This window comes from Octopus sinensis, linkage group LG20 (genome assembly GCF_006345805.1).
Source record: "Octopus sinensis linkage group LG20, ASM634580v1, whole genome shotgun sequence".
Taxonomy (NCBI): Eukaryota; Metazoa; Mollusca; class Cephalopoda; order Octopoda; family Octopodidae; genus Octopus; species Octopus sinensis.
Genome location: NC_043016.1, coordinates 20473472 through 20492187, shown reverse-complemented (window position 1 = coordinate 20492187; position 18716 = coordinate 20473472). Strand labels below are relative to the sequence as shown.

The 18716-nt window shown below is 36.1% G+C and overlaps 1 protein-coding gene across 4 annotated transcripts in view; it reads right to left on the bottom strand.

Moving 5' to 3' along the window:
- LOC115222557 (probable tRNA(His) guanylyltransferase) overlaps nucleotides 1–18442 on the bottom strand; it is a 36834-nt gene extending 18392 nt beyond the window's left edge. Inside the window, exons 1-5 of one of the 4 annotated variants that reach the window (XM_029792830.2) lie at nucleotides 18280–18433; nucleotides 9697–10019; nucleotides 4978–5154; nucleotides 3055–3224; nucleotides 1992–2080 (exon numbers count right to left, since the gene is read on the bottom strand). In XM_029792830.2, the coding sequence (XP_029648690.1) occupies nucleotides 1992–2080; nucleotides 3055–3224; nucleotides 4978–5154; nucleotides 9697–9950 (690 nt within the window). In that variant the 5' untranslated portion in view covers nucleotides 9951–10019; nucleotides 18280–18433. Of the gene's footprint in view, nucleotides 1–1991; nucleotides 2081–3054; nucleotides 3225–4977; nucleotides 5155–9696; nucleotides 10020–13029; nucleotides 13168–15256; nucleotides 15755–18279 lie in introns of those variants that run through there. The other 3 variants (XM_036511570.1, XM_029792829.2, XM_036511571.1) reach the window with 3 other exon arrangements.
- Nucleotides 18443–18716: the final 274 nt, after the last annotated feature.

Below are 18716 nucleotides of genomic sequence, written 5' to 3'. Positions count from 1 at the left end.
ATCCTATGACCGCGAGTCCGCTGCCCTAACCACTGGGCCATTGCGCCTCCACCATACTCTGTTGTAAGCATTTGTTCTAAGTTTCTGGTTTTAGAATAATTTGATAGTTTAATATGTTGCTTTCTTCCTCATCAAGCCACAAAGACACTGCAAAATGTCAGTGTTACTGCCCTTTCACCTCTCTTTAATCTCCCAAAGGTAAAGAAGAATAAGCACTAAACTCCAAACCATTTCATATCATTTCATCCAATTAAATACATTTCACTAAGTGTATCGATTTTTTTTCCAATACATCTAAAACTTGTATTTGATGTAGCAGATTCTCATTTACAATCCAGTACCGTAATTCTATATAAAAATATCTTTCTAGTACGAAAATAATTCTGAAGATGTAATCCCTACAGTAACTATATCATCTAAGAAAGCTATGAAGGGACTTCTCCATCAAACCATATTCTATAATCTTAAAAATGGAAGGATACATTAGATAATGAAGTTATAAATACACTATGTCCAGATGGGTAGAACCTTCAATGATGATGTATTTCTAGAACTAACTGAAGATTTCTTATTAGTTTGGAAGACTTCTACTAAATCAGTGGCGGGATTGTTTCTTGGAAATAAGTTCAAAGACATTGCTTGTCTTGATCTGAAGGAACATATTCACACCACCAGATTAATTAAAAAGAAAATGGAAAAAATCCGTAAGCATAAACATTTAATGCGAATATCTGGTTGCATTTGTCCTAGTAGAGAGATAGAGAAAGAGAGAGTGCAGGTAATATAGGGAACATCACCAGTGAGGAGGGGGAATTGGGAGAAGAGATAACCGGTAGGTTGTGGTGACAAATTTCTAGACAGAAGGAAACGTAAGATAACTGATTAAGTGGGTGGGTGGATGAGCAACCAGGATGGTTGCAATTGTCCTAGGAGAGAGAGAAGTGCAGGTAATATATAGAGAACAGCCCAGTGAGGAGGAGGGCTTAGGAGAATAGACAAAGATAATGGTGGTGGGAGAAGGGATATCCAGTGTAGATGGTGGGAAGATAGAGATATCCGGTATTGGTGGTAGGGGCAGAAAAGGGCGGGCGCACTGCGAACAAGCAAAGTTTTGTTTGGGGACAGAAGGACGAAAGTAATGGTAATAAGAATGAGATTAAACAGATCGAGAAATGAGGAAAAACGAGTAACAAGCTGTTAGCATGTTTTCACCAAGCCCAAAACAGGTGGGAAGTGAATTTGACATCAGTGACAACAGAAATCAGAATGTAAAATGCTAGAACAAATAGTGTAAGGCATTTTGTTCAGTTCAAAAGTCTCCAGAAATTTGCCACTTTGTACTTTCAAATAATTACACCTCAAATCACAAATTATGAGTAACAATAACAATAACAGATGCTGGGAGTCCTACTATTCTAGTTCTGAAAACCACCATTCTACATAGAACACATTTAAAAAATTCTAACACTTTACAACTAAAAAGTGTACTATACTTTTCAAAAATTTAATAAATTACATACAATTTCATTAATAATGAGCAAAGTAGCTCATCATTGTCAAATATTGTATGAAAAACTGAAAACTTAGACAGTTTTGTCATACAATTATAATGTGTGCCTCCTCAGCCCAAAGACTCTATTTAAAACATCAGCTTTTAATTCCACTTTTATGCCAAAAAGTTGATGATAAATCTTTCTCTGGACAGAACATCACCTATTGCTTGAAATATTCATATATAATCAGATTACAACTAGGAAATAATGGTATTTGTTCAAAATGATAATGACTGATAATTAGTGTGTGATAGGTCATAGAGGTATGATCCTGAAAAAGCAGTAGATATTAGTGAAAATACACCAATGTAAAGAAAATACAGGACAGGGACCTGATAAGAAATACAATCAAATTTGGGGTTACAGCTACAAGAAAGAAACAAAATAGCATTCATTATATATGCGGTTAAAATTATAATATGAAAAAGAATTAATTACTTTTAATCTTGCTTGAGATTCAGCTGGTGAGAGACTCTTTTCCTGGACAAGTTTCCAGAAACAGGTGTTGTAAAGATTATTAATATGACCTAAAATGATTTTTTAAAAATAGTCAGGCATAAAAGAGTAATGTATTTTTAAGTACTTAAAATTACAGGAACTGTCCTAGAAATTTGTTTCATATAGCATTAATTACAATCACTCCATACAAATTAAAGTACCAAGTTTCTGTTTAGAGTATGATTATATCAAAATGGTGTTTCTCCTTCATTCACCTTTGGTGAGAATAGCCTTGACCAGGAGGAGATGATGTTACTAGATTGTCTAATGATCATTGGGTGCTCTGATCCTGAACCATAATACTCACCTGCTGACAGTGGTAACAAACTCACTGCCAATCTCCAACTTAGCTCATCTCTCTCCTTGCTCCATAACCAATAAGAGATTCTTTCTGCTACCTCTCCCATTCTGTAAGCAGTTGCCTTTCTCTCCCTTCCTCTTATTCCAATGGCTGTGAACTTTCTCCATATTGATTAGATAGTGGATCTTTTAAAGTCCATATTTGGACCTTTTGTTATAAATTTCATGTTTTTGCAGTAGTTAACAGATTTTCACCCTAAGAAATTGGTTGATGACGTTGATTTTCTTTGTGGTTAGCATTATTTGTATCTCTATTCTTCCAGTGTATTAGTGAGTGTCTGAGCATCTTGTTATGGTGCCACGTGCATCTCCCTTAAAGGAGTCTTGTTTTCTACCATGACAGTATGTGTACAAGACACCCCTCTCCTCAAAGCATATACATTTGTGCAGAATTGTTGGTATGGGAGTATGACGTATACTGCTCACAACAAAAAAGAGATACCAAAAAATTTCACATGATCTACCTCTTGGAAATGTTCCCAAGGATACTATTAAATCAGTTTAAAACAACATACACTAAAGATATTTTATATAATATTTCCAAATTTCTGAAAGAAAATATACTTTAAGTTGACATATTTTGTATATAGTCAAAGCTATATATTCAAAGCATTAAAGTTTGATCAAAGAAATTCTAACTTACAGTCAGCTTGCCGCCAGCTGAGATAGTCTTTCAAATTTTGGTCAGATGGGTAACATATAGTTCGGGCATCAAAAGAAGGTGGGTATTTAAGATCTTGAGTGCTGAAGTATCGAGACCATGTGAACACAAATGTCGATGTGAACAAACTGACAACATTAGTCATAAGCTTGCTATAAAGAAATACAAAAAGGGAAAAAAAGAGGTAAACAATTAACTCCTTCTATGATAATGTCTTTTACAAAGGATGCTTCATTTAAGAATTTATGAGGCACTGCTGTTCTGTCTAATCTTATTTTAGTGTTGATTCAGATAATCATCATCATCATCATCATTGTTTAACGTCCACTTTCCATGCTAGCATGGGTCGGACGATTTTGACTGAGGGCTGGTGAACCAGATGGCCGCACCAGGCTCCAATCTTGATCTGGCAGAGTTTCTACAGCTGGATGCCCTTCCTAACGCCAACCACTCCGAGAGTATAGTGGGTGCTTTTTATGTGCCACCGGTACAGGGCCAGTCGGGCGTTACTGGCAATGACCTCGATTGAATCTTTTTACATGTGCCACCAGCACAGGTGCCAGTAAGGCAATGCTGGTAACGGTCACGCTCAAATGGTGCTCTTTTACGTGCCACCGGCTCGGAGCTAGTTGGCTGCTCTGGCAACAATCACGCCCAGATGGTGCTCTTGGCACCCTACTAGCACGGGCACAAGTGCCAGTAAGGCAATGCTGGTAACAATCACACTCGAATGGTACCCTTTTATGTGCCACTGGCATGGAAGCTGGTTAGCCACTCTGTCAACGATGATGCTCTTTGCACCCCGCTAGCACTGATGCCAGTTGTTGAATTTGATTTTGATAATGTTCATCCTATATCCTAAATTACTAGATTTATGAGTCTATCTTGGTTTCTGATTATCATTTTTGTCTCTTAAGTTATTCCCTGTTATCATTGATTTGAACACTTATGCTTTATATTTTATGCTGGAATATATAGGATAGGTCTGCTATGCCAATATATCACAGGTATGTGACATTTTGATAGTCATTTTGGCCCCACTTATTTGTCAGTGCTGATTTGACACCAAACTTATTACTTCATTTTGCTTTTTGCTTTACTTTGTGTATATGATGGTAAAGCTCCTCTGTAACATTGCCAGGTCAGGGACTTTTGGTAATTATCCATAGGCCCCGGACCGAATGTAGAGTATGTCAAGGTGTGGGAAAAGAGTGATGAGGATACGAAAGAAGGGAGAAAATAAATTGACAGTAATGGTAGAGAGTAATGAGAAATACAGTAAAAGCAGAAAGTGTAAGCGATAGGTATTAATAACATATGACTAAAAGAAGGAGTGATGACTGACAGTACAGAAAGGATGGTGATACAGAGTCATCAGACAAAAAAAATGAAGGACACACATAAAATGAATACAGAAGAAAGATTAAGAAAATATAAAACTCATATTGGAACAGTAGAAATGTTAACACTGTCTCATTCATCTGATACAAAGCTGATACTGGAAGCTCAAAAGCTATTGATAAAAATAAAAAAAACTTGGAAAATTGATGATGATGCACAGTGCATGTTTCATAAAAAAGGAAATTTCAATATATTGTATATGATTGTATTGAAACATAATGTTGATGAAACATGTTTGATTAATGTAGTAAAATGTACAAGTGTGTGTTAGAAAGTAAAGATAAAAATCTTGAGATCTGTTAAAACAGACAAAACAATAAACAGCAGAAAAGAGAAAGCACATGTGAAAAGCAGGGGGGAAAAAAACTGAATCAAATTATAAATGAAGTACAAGCACAACAAACAACATTGAAATTCATATGCAGCTTGCCAAAATCTGAAAAACCCACCATCTACATTGATATACTTTAAAAGAAAACTCATTAAAATGGCAATAAACTTTACCTGGCACGCCGGCAGAAAAGTTTTGTGTTTTTCTTGAAAACAAAGCTATATTCATCACTCTGTCCATAACATAAAATGATATCTTTGTATTCATCCATAACTGACTGGGCAGAATAGGTCATCAGTTGTAATGCCCGATCGTCATTTGGTTTTGCAAAATGATGAATCTCTGAAAATCTAAAAAAAGAAATATATTTCAATAAAGGATCTATTGTAAAAAATAAATACCATAAGACATGGGCTGGTTGATTACATCACCCCTAGTACATGTCTGGTACTTAAACGTGATCGTTACCAACGTCGCCTTACTGGCACCTGTGCCAGTGGCATGTGTAAAAAGATTTGAGCAAGGTCATTGCCAATACCGCATGACTGGCCCCCGTGCCGGTGACACATAAAAAGTACCCACTACACTCTCAGAGTGGTTGGCGTTAGGAAGGGCATCCAGCTGTAGAAACTCTGCCAGATCAAAATTGGAGCCTGGTGCAGCCATCTGGTTTGCCAGTCCTCAGTCAAAATCGTCCAACCCATGCTAGCATGGAAAGCGGACGTTAAACGATGATGATGATTAATTATTAATATTTTAATAAACAAATACAGATAATAATTTCAAAGAAGAATAGATGTAAAGTTAACCTGCTGGATCGATTGTTCAAAAATTTGAATGTTACTCGATCGTGTAACAACCTCTAAATGTTAACTTTCATTTTAACATTAATACTATGGTGAGTTGTCAAACTACAAAATGGAAGACAAGAACTAAATTGTTATAATACAGAATTTAATGGAATAATTTCTCTAGCTGGATGCCCTTCATAAAACAATCATTTTACAAAGGCTATTGGGGTGCATTTTATTGTAGCACCAGCTCTAGAGAGGTTGTCACATCCTCAAAAAGATTAACCCTTCTGTTACTGTATTTCTGTTGAGATGCTCTGTGTTTCTTTCAATTAATTTTAAATATAACAAAGAATTTAGTAAAATAACTTAGTTATCATTCAGCTAGGGTTAGGAACATAAATTGTGACTAAGCTTTAGTGGGAGATTTTAATTCAAAACTTGTGGAAACAAGACATTTGTACTCAGAGCCAGTTTCAGCCAGGTTAGTATCAAAAGGGTCAAGAATTGTTTCTCTATTATATATTTTAACCCTTTCATTACTGTATTTCTGTTAAGATGCTCTGTGTTTCTTTCAATTAATTTTAAATACAACAAAGAATTTAGTAAAGTAACTTAGTCATCATTCTGCTAGTGTTAGGAACATAAACTTTGACTAAGGTTTGGTGGAGGATTTTAATTCAAAACTTATGAAAACAAGGCATTTGTACTACAGAGCCAGAGGTGGTTTCAGCCGAGTTGGTATCGAAAAGGTTAAAGAGTTTTCACAATTCCATGTTATCTCTATTTGTTTCTTTCAATGCAAACTATAGAGTGCATAGACAGGAGGGCAACTACAGGAGATGAACCAGGATGAGATGAAGAAAGAAGAGTAGAGTATGTCAAGGTGTGGGAAAAGAGGATACGAAAGAAGGGAGAAAATAAATTGACAGTAATGGTAGAGAGTAATGAGAAATACAGTAAAAGCAGAGACTAACAGGAGAGACACTAATGGGAGCTAGAGAGAGAGAGAGAGAGAGAGTGTATGTGTAATGGATAGCCTTAAAAATAGTCAGAGAATGTGATGGACATCAGCAGTGATTGACCTGGAGGAGAAGTTGTGGTGTGGTTAGCTATATAGAAGGGTTTACTGTTCAAAAGGAAATGTGTTATAGATGGCAAAAAAAGTGAATCGAGGAATAGGAAGCAGTAGATGATGGTGGTAGGGGGACTGAGTATGAAAAAATTATCCTCTCTTACAAGGGTGGTATAAGGTAGCAAAGTAGAGGGAGCACTACAAAGATGAGAGGGTATTAAATAGATAAGAGGAGAAGAAGACGGAGAATTCACAAATACAATATAGGTAAAAAAAATCTAGATGTAAATATACAGGGTGTTTAGGATGTCCCTTTAGCATTTAAATGAAATATAAAATTTTTATTCTTATTTTGTTGTTATATATTTTAAATATTATATTGGATATTTTCTGTGAACATCTTATGATATATTTATTACTCCTATGTGTTTTAGAAAATATCACTATCAAAAAATTAAGAGATATTCATTGTCAAAAAACGTTATAATTTAATGGTAATCCTCTTTGATTGTCGTGTCTAGTTAATTGCTCTAGGTGATCAAAATGGTTGGTAGTATGAATGGTAGGGCAGTAGAACAAGTATCCTGAAATCCCTGAGCTATAGCAGTCAGAGGGAAGACTAAAATCAAAGGGTTTAATGAGCATGGTGAGGAGGTAGCAAAGGAGGTGAGCAGTGTCAGTGAAGAATAAAAAATGAGGGAGACAAGATGTGTGTTAAGAAATTTAACTAACCTTAGTTGTTAATTATTCTAAATTAATGCTAAAGGAAGTTTTGAATTACTTTGTGCATGTGTGTATATGTATGCATAATTATAAAATCCAGAGTAAGTGTTGTGTAGGTCACTCAGGATTTCTCTTCTCTCCCAGCACAATATAAAAATACTTTTCAATGTTGGTTTCCACAATGCTTGTATACTTCTGCTGGAAGACCATCTATACCAGGAGCCTTGTGGGTTCTCAACTTAGCAATCACTGCTTTGATTTCACTTATGAAGGGTGGGTTGCCCAAATCTATTTTTGCCTCTTATGGTATGTCATCAAGAGACACTTCTTGCACTGAACAAGGATCCTAGTTGACAGTAACATGTTAGATAAAGTAATTAAGGATATGAAGACAAGGAAAGCCCTTGGTCCTTCGGTAATAACCTCTGAGAGCTTAAAATATATGGTAAAGTGGAATACAACTTGGTCGACCATATAGTTAATCAGGTTGTGCTGGAAGGTATCATATCTCACGACAGGTGTAGCAGCATCATAATCAATTGCTACAAAGATAAGGGAGATACCTTAGGCAGAAGTTAATCCAGAGGTATCAAATTATGTTACAGAAAGAATCATAGTTCAACTAATTGGGAAGAGAGTTAGCCTAGATGTGATGTAGCTTGGTTTTCTGTTTGTGAAAATCACCACCAATGCTATCTTCCTAATAAGGCAACTGCAGGGTAAGCAGTGAAGGTCGGCTTGTGGTATACAGATGTCCTGAATCCATACTTGGTGCATGTTCACACCATACAGTTCACAATGGAAAAAGAAAAAGACAATCAGCTAGCATTCCTGGACGTATTAATAACATGCACCAAGTATGGATTCAAAACATCCGTATACCGCAAGCCAACCATCACTGGACAATACCTCAACTTCATCTCCCACCATCCATACAGTGTAAAGAGAGGAATTGCTCAGTACCTAAAACAGCGAGAAAAGAATATAAGTAGTGATCCTGATACACACCATGAATAAATGATCAAGCTAAATAACAATCTATTAAGCAACAACTACCCCAAAAGTATACTATCCACTCCAATTATAAAGAAAAGAGAGGATGAAACTGATAAACTGTCCACAGTCTGTCGACCCTATGTGAAAGGCCTCTCCGAAAAGATACAAAAGATATGCAGCCCATATGACATCAGGACAGTATTCAAGAGTAATACAACACTTCACAAATATCTCCTTCAAGTAAAACCACCAATAGAAGAAAATATGACCAAAGACTGTGTGTACTCCATTTCATGCAGCTGTGGTAGGTTATACAAAGGTGAAACATGCCTTTAACAATAACGATGACGACGAAAAATATCTTAGGAATGAGAACCCAGGTTCGAAATTTCCCCAAGACACCTGATGAAGGCTGGAGAGTATATCAGCAGAAACGTAGTGTTAACAACAAACAAGATGAGGACAAATATCCATCAATTGTAAATAATGTAAACATTATGTTAGTTAAAATATGTTTATAATATATTTTAACTTTTCTAAAGGCAAATTAACTGCAGTTACCATGGAGTAAAAAGTTCTCTTGTGGTAAAAGGTTTAAAAACACCATATCTGCTCACTGTTTCCGCTCTAGTGGATTCTCAGACTTACATTTCTGGCTCTATTAAAATATGAAAAGTGGACAAACGATGATGATGATGACAATGAGAGGGGGAGGAGGAGGAAGACAATGACTATAGAGATGAGGAAGAGGAGGAGGAAAAGGATAAATACATTTGAGTCTACAAAAAAGGGCAAAAATAATTAATACAAAAGGCGGCGAGCTGGCAGAAACGTTAGCATGTAGGGCGAAATGTGTAGCCGTATTTCGTCTGCCATTACATTCTGAGTTCAAGTTCCGCTGAGGTCAACTTTGCCTTTCATCCTTTCAGGGTCGATAAATTAAGTTACGCACTGGGGTCGATGTAATCGACTTAATTCATTTGTCTGTCTTTGTTTGTCCCCTCTGTGTTTAGCCCCTTGTGGGTAGTAAAGAAATATATATTCTTTATACATTTATTGTAGTGATAAAGTTGCTCTGTTGCTAAGTTTTGTGAGTATCCTGATCTGCTACATCTTTTATAATCTGTAAGTCACAATGAAATCAATTACTCTGTGTTTTAACTACTCATGTCTAATTATATTTCTGGTATTTACTACGTCTGTTCATCTTTTCACAAGTGGGACAATAGCATTTATTAATATATCAACAAAAATTATCAATGGTAACTAATTATTAAAAAGAGGTAAAAAAAAAAATATTACACTACCTGTGGAAGGAATGGCCATCAATACGAACAACTAACCAGCAGTTGGGCAAACATCTGTCATCCAACTCAAAATCACGAACATATTCAAACCGACTTTTTGCCATGGTATGCTTATCACAGCTGTTACGCAATCTTAATGCTTTAAATACTGGACATTCACAAACAGAATTTGAAGTATATAATAACTTTGCAAATGTTGAGGTTGCAAGCTTGTGATGCCAAAAGATATTTTGAAAGGATATCACAGATAACATTCAGTCTATTCTATCAACATTTAGAATTTTGGAAGTTGAAGCTGCTCCAATTCATAACCATTTTAATTTCTGAAAAATAAAATATAAACAGAGATAAATATAGACATGCTTATATATCAGGTTGAGTAAAAAGTAAGCAATGTTTTGAACCATGAAGAGTTTGTGTCGGAGTTTTGCAGAATTTAGAATTTTTTAAAAACATTTTTTGCAATTATCTGATAATACAGCCATAGACTTGCCCAAGTGCATCAATAAATCAACATTGATATTTTTTTCACTGTTGTGACAATCATCTGAAATGGAACTGTCAAAGCGCAGTATTAAAGCAATTTTGCTATTCAACTTCAAAAAAGGATGTAAAGCAGCTGAAACTGTTCGTGATATTGACGAAACATTTGGTGAGGAAATGACCAGTGAGTGGTCAGCTCAAAAATGGTTTAAACAATTACACAGTGGAGACCTGAGCTTTGAAGATTGTGAGTGTAGTGGACGCCTATCTGTCATTGATGAAGGCCAATCAAAGATCATCATTGAGAAAGATCCATGTAAAACCATTCAAGAACTGGCAAAAGAACTTCAAGTTGGCCAGAAAATTTGCATGCGATTGGAAAATCAAAACAGCTCAACAAATGGGTACCATACTAATTGAAATAAAAACCAGAAAATGCACAGATATGAAATTTGTTCATGGCCTCTGCTCTGTAACCAGACCAATCCATTTCTTGACTGTAATGTAACTTGTGATGAAAAGTGGATTCTGTACAATGATAAAAAATGTTCTTTCCAGTGGTTGGACCAAAATGAAGCACCAAATACTTTCCCTAAACCCAAGTTCTTTAAAAAGAAGGTTATGGTGACTGTTTGGTGGTGTACTGCTGGACTCATCTACTATAACTTCTTAAAACCCAGAAGAACCATTACTGCAGAAACATATTGCTATGAAATTGCCAAAATGAATGAAAAATTGCTACTCTTCAGTTCCAGACTGGTCAACAGAAGAGGGTTGATCATTCTTCATGACAATTCTCAACCACACGTTTCACTAATGATGCTCCAGAAGTTAAGGGAACTTGGCTCACTTTCTGAAAGCACCTTAATGGTTTCCTGCGAGAGAAGGAATTCAAAAATCAAACCAATGCTGAAAGTGCATTCAAAGAGTTCTTCAGCTCCTGAACTCCAGATTTTTATTTTACCAGAATAAACAAACTTGTAACTCATTGGCAAAAGTGTCGATTGAAGTGGTACGTACTTTGATGAATAAAATTTCCGCATTGTTGAAATATATTGTGATGAATTTCATGTTTCAAATCGTTGCTTACTTTTTACTCAACCTATATACATATACACACACATATCTACCATATAAACGAGAGTGTGCATATGTATGCGTAATTATACTCAACAGGCTCTGAAACAGTGCATCCTTGAGAAAAACAGATTCGATTTTCAAAATCTGTGTCCTAAAGAGGTTTTCCATAAATAATAATAAAACACAATTTGCTATGAGTAATAATCCAAGTTTTAGATCAACAAATTCCCAATCCCTATCTATTACCATCAGGTTCCCTCTCTTTTACACATTCTCCTCTCTCTATATATTTACCAAACTCTTTATCATTCTCTGTCGGTATATGCTAGCTCTCTTTCTCTCTCTTCAAATAATGTAATTACTTTCATTTTTTTAAAAACTTTGTCACGTAATGTTTACTTTCATGTTATGAAACACAGCTATCACACAGAAAATGCTAACTTCCAAATCCTCTTTTCTGATTGGGTAAAAATTATCAAACTTTAAACTTCTGTAACAATTTACTAAAATTTTTCTGAAATAAATGAATCACAAAATAGGATTCAGCATGAAAAAGTATATCAATATACCAAATTTGAAAATTTTCACTTAATTTTGAAATTTCAAATTTTGAGACAATAAAGAAAAGCTCTTTCTTTTTATTTGTCAATCTTTCATTTTTTGCTTTATTGTACACTTCCCCCTCTCTATATATATTTACCACACTCTCTTATTCTCCATATATGTGTATTGCTCATGATGAGTGCATGTGTGTAAGGAATTTCATTAGGGTAATCATCATCATTGTTCGACCGTGGTTGAGACAATGGAATTTACTATGTTGCACCAGACCTCATGGTCCATCATAGCATTACGGAGGTCCTGTCGCTGGATACCTGTATCCCTGGAGATTACATCAGGGTAGGAGAGTGTGCGCCCTCTGGTATCGCGAGCAGATGGCTTCCAGAGAAGAGTAGAAATTACCTTGCTTTCAGTTCTACAACAATGTCCAGCAAACTGGACTCTTCTACCTTTCACAAGAGATGATACAGGTGGTAATTTCCCATATATTTGTACTTTGGTTGGATGACGCTTCCACGAGATATTTTGAGCTCTCATAAGGAGGCGAGTGTAAGTTCCATCCAACCGCCTCTCAAGCTTCTTTGATAACGTCCAGGTTTCTGAGCCATATAGTAGAATTGGTTCGACTGTGGCTTTGAAGGTTTTAAGTTTGAAATCTCTACTCAGATTTGATGACCAGATCTTATGCATATCATTACAGGCTAATAGATAGGGTAATAGAGTGATTTTAAAATGGTATGTAAAAGAATTTATTTTAATATTCTTTTATTCTTTTACTTGCTCCAGTTATTTGACTGCAGCTGTGCTCGAGCACAGTCTTTAGTCAAACAGATTGACTCCAAGACTTATTCTTTTGGTCTGTGTGTGTAGAAAAAGAAACATTTACTAACAGAAAAATAAGCTATTAAAATAAATTACCTTTCTAAATCACTGTGAATAAATCCCAGCAATGATCTCAGACTTTCCAATATTTTGAAATTATAAACAGAAACAAACAGAAAGGGGGTTTAAAAAAATATTTTGTTTTACTGAAAAGCTTCTCCTGTTGTTTTTAAGTGTACAGCACACAAAAAAAATTGGACAAAGTCATACTGGAAGTGGAGACAGTTATTCATAAGTATTCTGAAACTTTTCCCCATTATTTGCAGGGGAGTGGTAAAAAAAAACATTTTGAAAAATCCCTGTTAAAACAGAAAAAATTCAACTTACCTAAAAGAAATTTTGAGCAGTTGTACTTTTACATAGTTGAGTAGTACATTCTTGGTTACAGCATAAAACCAGTCAGAAAGTTATCATTGGTTATAGCAATATAGAAGATTCATCTGACATACTGGCTGAGAGCACACAGCCTCTTTACAGAAGGAGGTAAAGTATAGTTTTGATTAGTTTGGTGGTAATAAAAAAAAACCTGTAATTTTTTTGACATTTTTGACACAGTGGCCCCTTATTAAAACAAAGCTTTGGAAGCCAGTGGGTTTAAGGACTGCATCACCTTTATACCAGGCCTTAACATTCACAAAAGAAAGCACTGCAAAGAGTTTTAGTTTGCTTCACCCTTCTCCCTCATCAAAATCTAAGTGGGAAGGGTCTTCCTTAGATTAGTAGATAAGCATTTCACACAGTTCCATAGGAGATAATTCAATAGACATAATCTATGGGTTTCTTTCAACTGTGCAACTAGTGTAAAAAAAAAAAAAAAAAAAAAAGAAAGATACTGTGGATTGGAGAAAAGGGGAAAAAAAACGTAAGCACAGCTGATCTACTTCAGCCATGGTGGACTTGAACAAGGGGAAGCAACTCTTCTTTCCCTCCCAGAAAAGGGTTTTTCTTTGTTTTGTTTTTTCACCATTAAACTGACCAAAACTGTTTATTTACCTCCATCAGTAAAGAAGCTATGTGCTTCCAGCCAGAATGTCAGGTGAGTCGTCTATATTGCCAAGTGCAATATAGACATGAAATCAAAGTTTGAAAATCTATGAATTTTTCAAACACCCAATCTCTCACTTAAAAAATGATGGAAGAAGCATTGAAGGTTAAAATATATGATTTTGAATATCAGCAATCACAATTACAATCAATCACCATATCCTTCATTTTCAAACAGAAGAGGAAACGAATTTTTAAAAAAATAGTGAAATAAAAAAAAAAACATTTTCATAGGCACAGGAGTGGCTGTGTGGTAAGTAGCTTGCTTACCAACCACATGGTTCCGGGTTCAGTCCCACTGCTTGGCACCATGGGCAAGTGTCTTCTACTAGAGAAGACAAAGCCTTGTGAGTGGATTTGGTAGACGGAAACTAAAAGAAGCCCATCGTATATATGTATGTGTGTATGTATACGTTTGTGTGGTAAGTAGCTTGCTTACCAACCACATGGTTCCGGGTTCAGTCCCACTGCTTGGCACCATGGGCAAGTGTCTTCTACTAGAGAAGACAAAGCCTTGTGAGTGGATTTGGTAGACGGAAACTAAAAGAAGCCCATCGTATATATGTATGTGTGTATGTATACGTTTGTGTGGTAAGTAGCTTGCTTACCAACCACATGGTCCCAGATTCAGTCCCACTGCTTGGCACCATGGGCAAGTGTCTTCTACTAGAGAAGACAAAGCCTTGTGAGTGGATTTGGTAGACGGAAACTAAAAGAAGCCCATCGTATATATGTATGTGTGTATGTATACGTTTGTGTGTCCACATACTTATCAGAAAAACCAGAGCAGTACTATACTGCATCACATAGATTATAGACTGGTACAAATATGTACCAGCCGGGCTAAAAGGGTTAAATCATTGTTTTAAAATACATTTTTTGCTGAAATGAAGCTACTCTTCCTGTATGGTCATGCAGTATTTACAATTAACCAGGTAATTTTGAATTCATGAATATTTGTCTTCTACAAGAACCATGTCATCATCATCATCATTTAGCGTCCGTTTTCCATGCTAGCATGGGTTGGACGGTTTAACTGGGGTCTGTGAAGCCGGAAGGCTGCACCAGGCTCCAGTCAGATTTGGCAGTGTTTCTACGGCTGGATGCCCTTCCTAACGCCAACCACTCCGCAAGTGTAGTGGGTGTTTTTTACGTGCCACCTGCACAGGGGCCAGACAGAGCTGGCACAACAGCCACGAACGGATGGTGCTTTTACGTGTCACCAGCACGGGGCCAGCCGAGGCTGGCAACGAACACGAGCGGATGGTGCTTTTACGTGCTTTTACGTCGATTCTGACAAAACCATTGCATATTTTTAATCAGGATTGAAAAATAAATGTTTGTGCTTATTAAATCTATCTTTTAATGATCAGTTGTCTCAACAGATATTTTAATGGCATTTCAGTTGTCTGTTTCTACTTTAGTGTTGTGTATATTCAACTTTGCAAACTGGCTACCTGGAGTTAACATGCCTTTCTTTTACTAAGCAATTAGCTGAGTATAATCCTGCCTTATTTCCTCATCACCGTCAGAGAGAGAGAGATGTGTCTTACTCACTTTACTCATGGCTGTTACCAAGGTAACATGCATTTCTCACTATCTCTACTTGACAACCCAGAGAGGTAAATTCTCTCTCTCCCTCTCTCTCCTCTTACCTTCAGCTTCATAGCAGTACCCTACAAATGACCATGGCAACCTACCCAAATAAAAACAGAACTTCTGCTAAATCTTTATGCAACAACAAATCAAAGCAGTTGTTCTATACAGTAACAGTAAATAAAAGTAATTTTAACTATTAACTAATTCTTGTCATTTATACCAATCACCAATGCATCTATAACACAGCATCGGTTATAAACTGGTTACCTCATAAAGAAACAAATTGCATAGCCTTGTTATGACTGGAAATTACGAATTGAATACGCAACAATTTTAGTTAACATACAAAACTATTACAAAGGCAAAATTAGCTTTGGTGAAATTGAGCTCAAAACATGAAGATAGAAAAAATGACATTAAGCATTTTATTTGACATGTTAACAGTTCTAACAGCTTACTACCTTTAATAAAAATAATAATGATAATAACGGTGCAGTTCAATATAATGCGTTTGATGTACCAACACCTAAACAGATTGTTCAAGTAAGAGAAAAAGCAAATGAATAGAAGTATTTAAAATAGACCCTAAACCCAAAAGATATTAAACCCCAAGTGGAGATAAATTCTCAAAAAGGGGAGATGTTACGTGAGAATACTGAATCCCACCCCCCTCCACACAAAAGGTGGATTAATTGATTACAATAAATAAGAACTGAGTGAACTGTCAACAAGCATAGTTGACAGTGTTAGTTTGAATGTGTTGGTTTACCATGTTAGTTTGACATGTGTTGGTTTAATAGTTGGTAGTGGAACAGTGAATACTGAGTATCATACCTACATTCGAGTAGTATGGAGTGTGTTCTGTGTTAAGATATATATTTCTGTGGTTGGTTATTTTTAGATAACCACAACCAACTATTTATTTGTGTAATACCATTTTACACCAGATGTCTATACCTGCATCATAACAGTAATGAAACTATCCACAACCTCAAGAGAACATCCGGGCATATGAGAGTCTAATTCATATTTCCTTAGTCCTTATTGTTCCTGCCACATACAAAGACATCTTTACCTGTTAATCTACCTGTAATTCCACTACACCTCTTATGTGTCCATAGCTTACATTGGATGCAGTAAGTGGAATTACTGCCGGAAAGAGAATCTTATCTGCATTCTTGCTAACAACAACTTTGGTCTTTGCCAGGTTAAATTTAAGGCCCTTTGATTCCAGGTTTTGCTTCCATACTTGGAATTTTTCTCCAATTCTTCTACAGATTCCACAATAAGAGCAAGGTCATCAGCATTTAGTAGTTCCCACAGGCATTCCATGTTGAATTCCTCTGTTATGGCCAGGAGGGCAATGTTAAATAATAGCAGGCTGAGAACTGAGCCCTGGTGGACCCCTAATTGTATGCTAAATTCATCACTGTATTCATTGCCAACTCTCACCCTACTGACAACACTACTGTATATGGTCTGTACAGCTCTAACAAGCCTTACATGGAACCTACTATTAACATGGATCTGGAATCTATTGAGTGCAGTACAATCGGTAGTGTGTGTTCCTAAATACAGCCTTGAAACTGATAATATACTCAATTGGGTGCAGTTAATCTGTAAAACTTCAGAAGTTTATCATTTAAGTATATATATGAGCATGTCTAGACATGCAAATATGTTCATAAGAATACATACATAAAACCAATCTGCCAAAACAAAATCGGCATTTCAAAGTTTTCATTAAATTTTAAACGTGTTTTTATGGGTTTTCAAAATCTTCAATTTTTAAGTACGTTCCAACCGGAAAGTCCGACAAGCTAGAAACAACAGCCAAACCGAAGATCCACTTTCTAAATACGAATTACCAAAAAATTTTTTAAAAATTTTTTATGGGTCACTCGGGTCAAACACTGGAGTTTAAAGGTCAAGGTCTGAATTTTCTGCGCACTCCCTCCCGTTCGCCAGCGCGTTTTTTTTTTCATATTCGTTTATTACCTGTTGTTTATTACCTATTACACTATTTTTTTCATTTTTGTGACCAGGTGTCGAAGTGGGGTTTCGGATCGTGTGAATTATCCGAGTCCACACTAGATACTAGGTGAAAAATAATGTGTAGTAAACGAATATGAAGAAAAAAATTTTCGCGGGGGGATGGTGAGGGGGCTTGGAACATTCCCAATGTGAATTTTCCGAGTCCTATCCCCCGCCCCACGTTCGCCAGCGCGCATTTTTTTTTTTCATATTCGTTTACTACATGTTATTGTATACCTGTTGCATTTTTTTTTTTTTTTGCTCGGGTCAGAATCTCCGCAGTCGAAAAACTGGGTTTCTGTAGATAAAAAAAAAAAAGCCGAAAGCAGGTGCGGTCCACCTCTACCTCAGAAGTTTATCATTTAAGTATATATGAGCATGTCGAGACAAGCAGATACATGTATGAGAATACATACATAAAACAAAACATACAAATCTGCACATATACATACGTACAAAAAAAAAAAATACCCTGTTGATGTTGAAATTCCAATGAATGAGAACCTTGGATCTAGGTGGGAAACATGCTCTTTCTTTATTGGCAAAATATCTTGAAATAAAATTGAATTACAGATAGACATACAGACATAATCGGCATGAAAGTATTAAGCATGGCTCTAAGTTTGGTAAGTGCTATGCACGCCTCATGCAGTGCTGAAGCCACTTCGTAACTTCTGCCGATTAAAAATATAAAAAAGCTTACACACGCACTCTTGTTCGGAGTTCTCTTTTGTTTTACTACAAAACCTATATTTAAGCTGATATAATATAAACACATTTATATTCTATATTTCGCTAAAAAAATTTTGTTACTTTATTTGTCACCTTTTCGGTTTCGTTTTGTTTTGTTTTCGCTGTGTGTGCGTGCGTTATCAGTTAATAGCAAATATCTAAACTCACCGGTTAAAGCTGGACATAAACTGTGAGAACATTCGGTCTGCGGACCTATCATCACAGGAAGCGTATGCAAAGTGAGGAAAACGAAACTACGTTAAAGAAAGGACAGAGAAGCAAAAAAAAAGGATAGAGAAAAGGGCGTAACTTCGGTATAGGTACCGGATACTTTTCAAGAAAATGTTTTTTTTTTTTTTTTTAATATATATTGGGGGGTTAGGGTTAGGATTAGAAGTGGGAGAAAAGGGTTTCTGTTATCTTCAGAAATGTAAACAAAGCCATTTTCCTTCCGGTACCTATACCGAAGGATCGCCGATGACAGAAGGAGAGAAAGATACACAGGGATGTAATTTTATTCAGATTAACAGAAACCGTCGACTGCTCGTGTAAAAATAATCCAATTACAAAAAAGATCGAATGCGAGTGACCCGGAAGTAATCAAG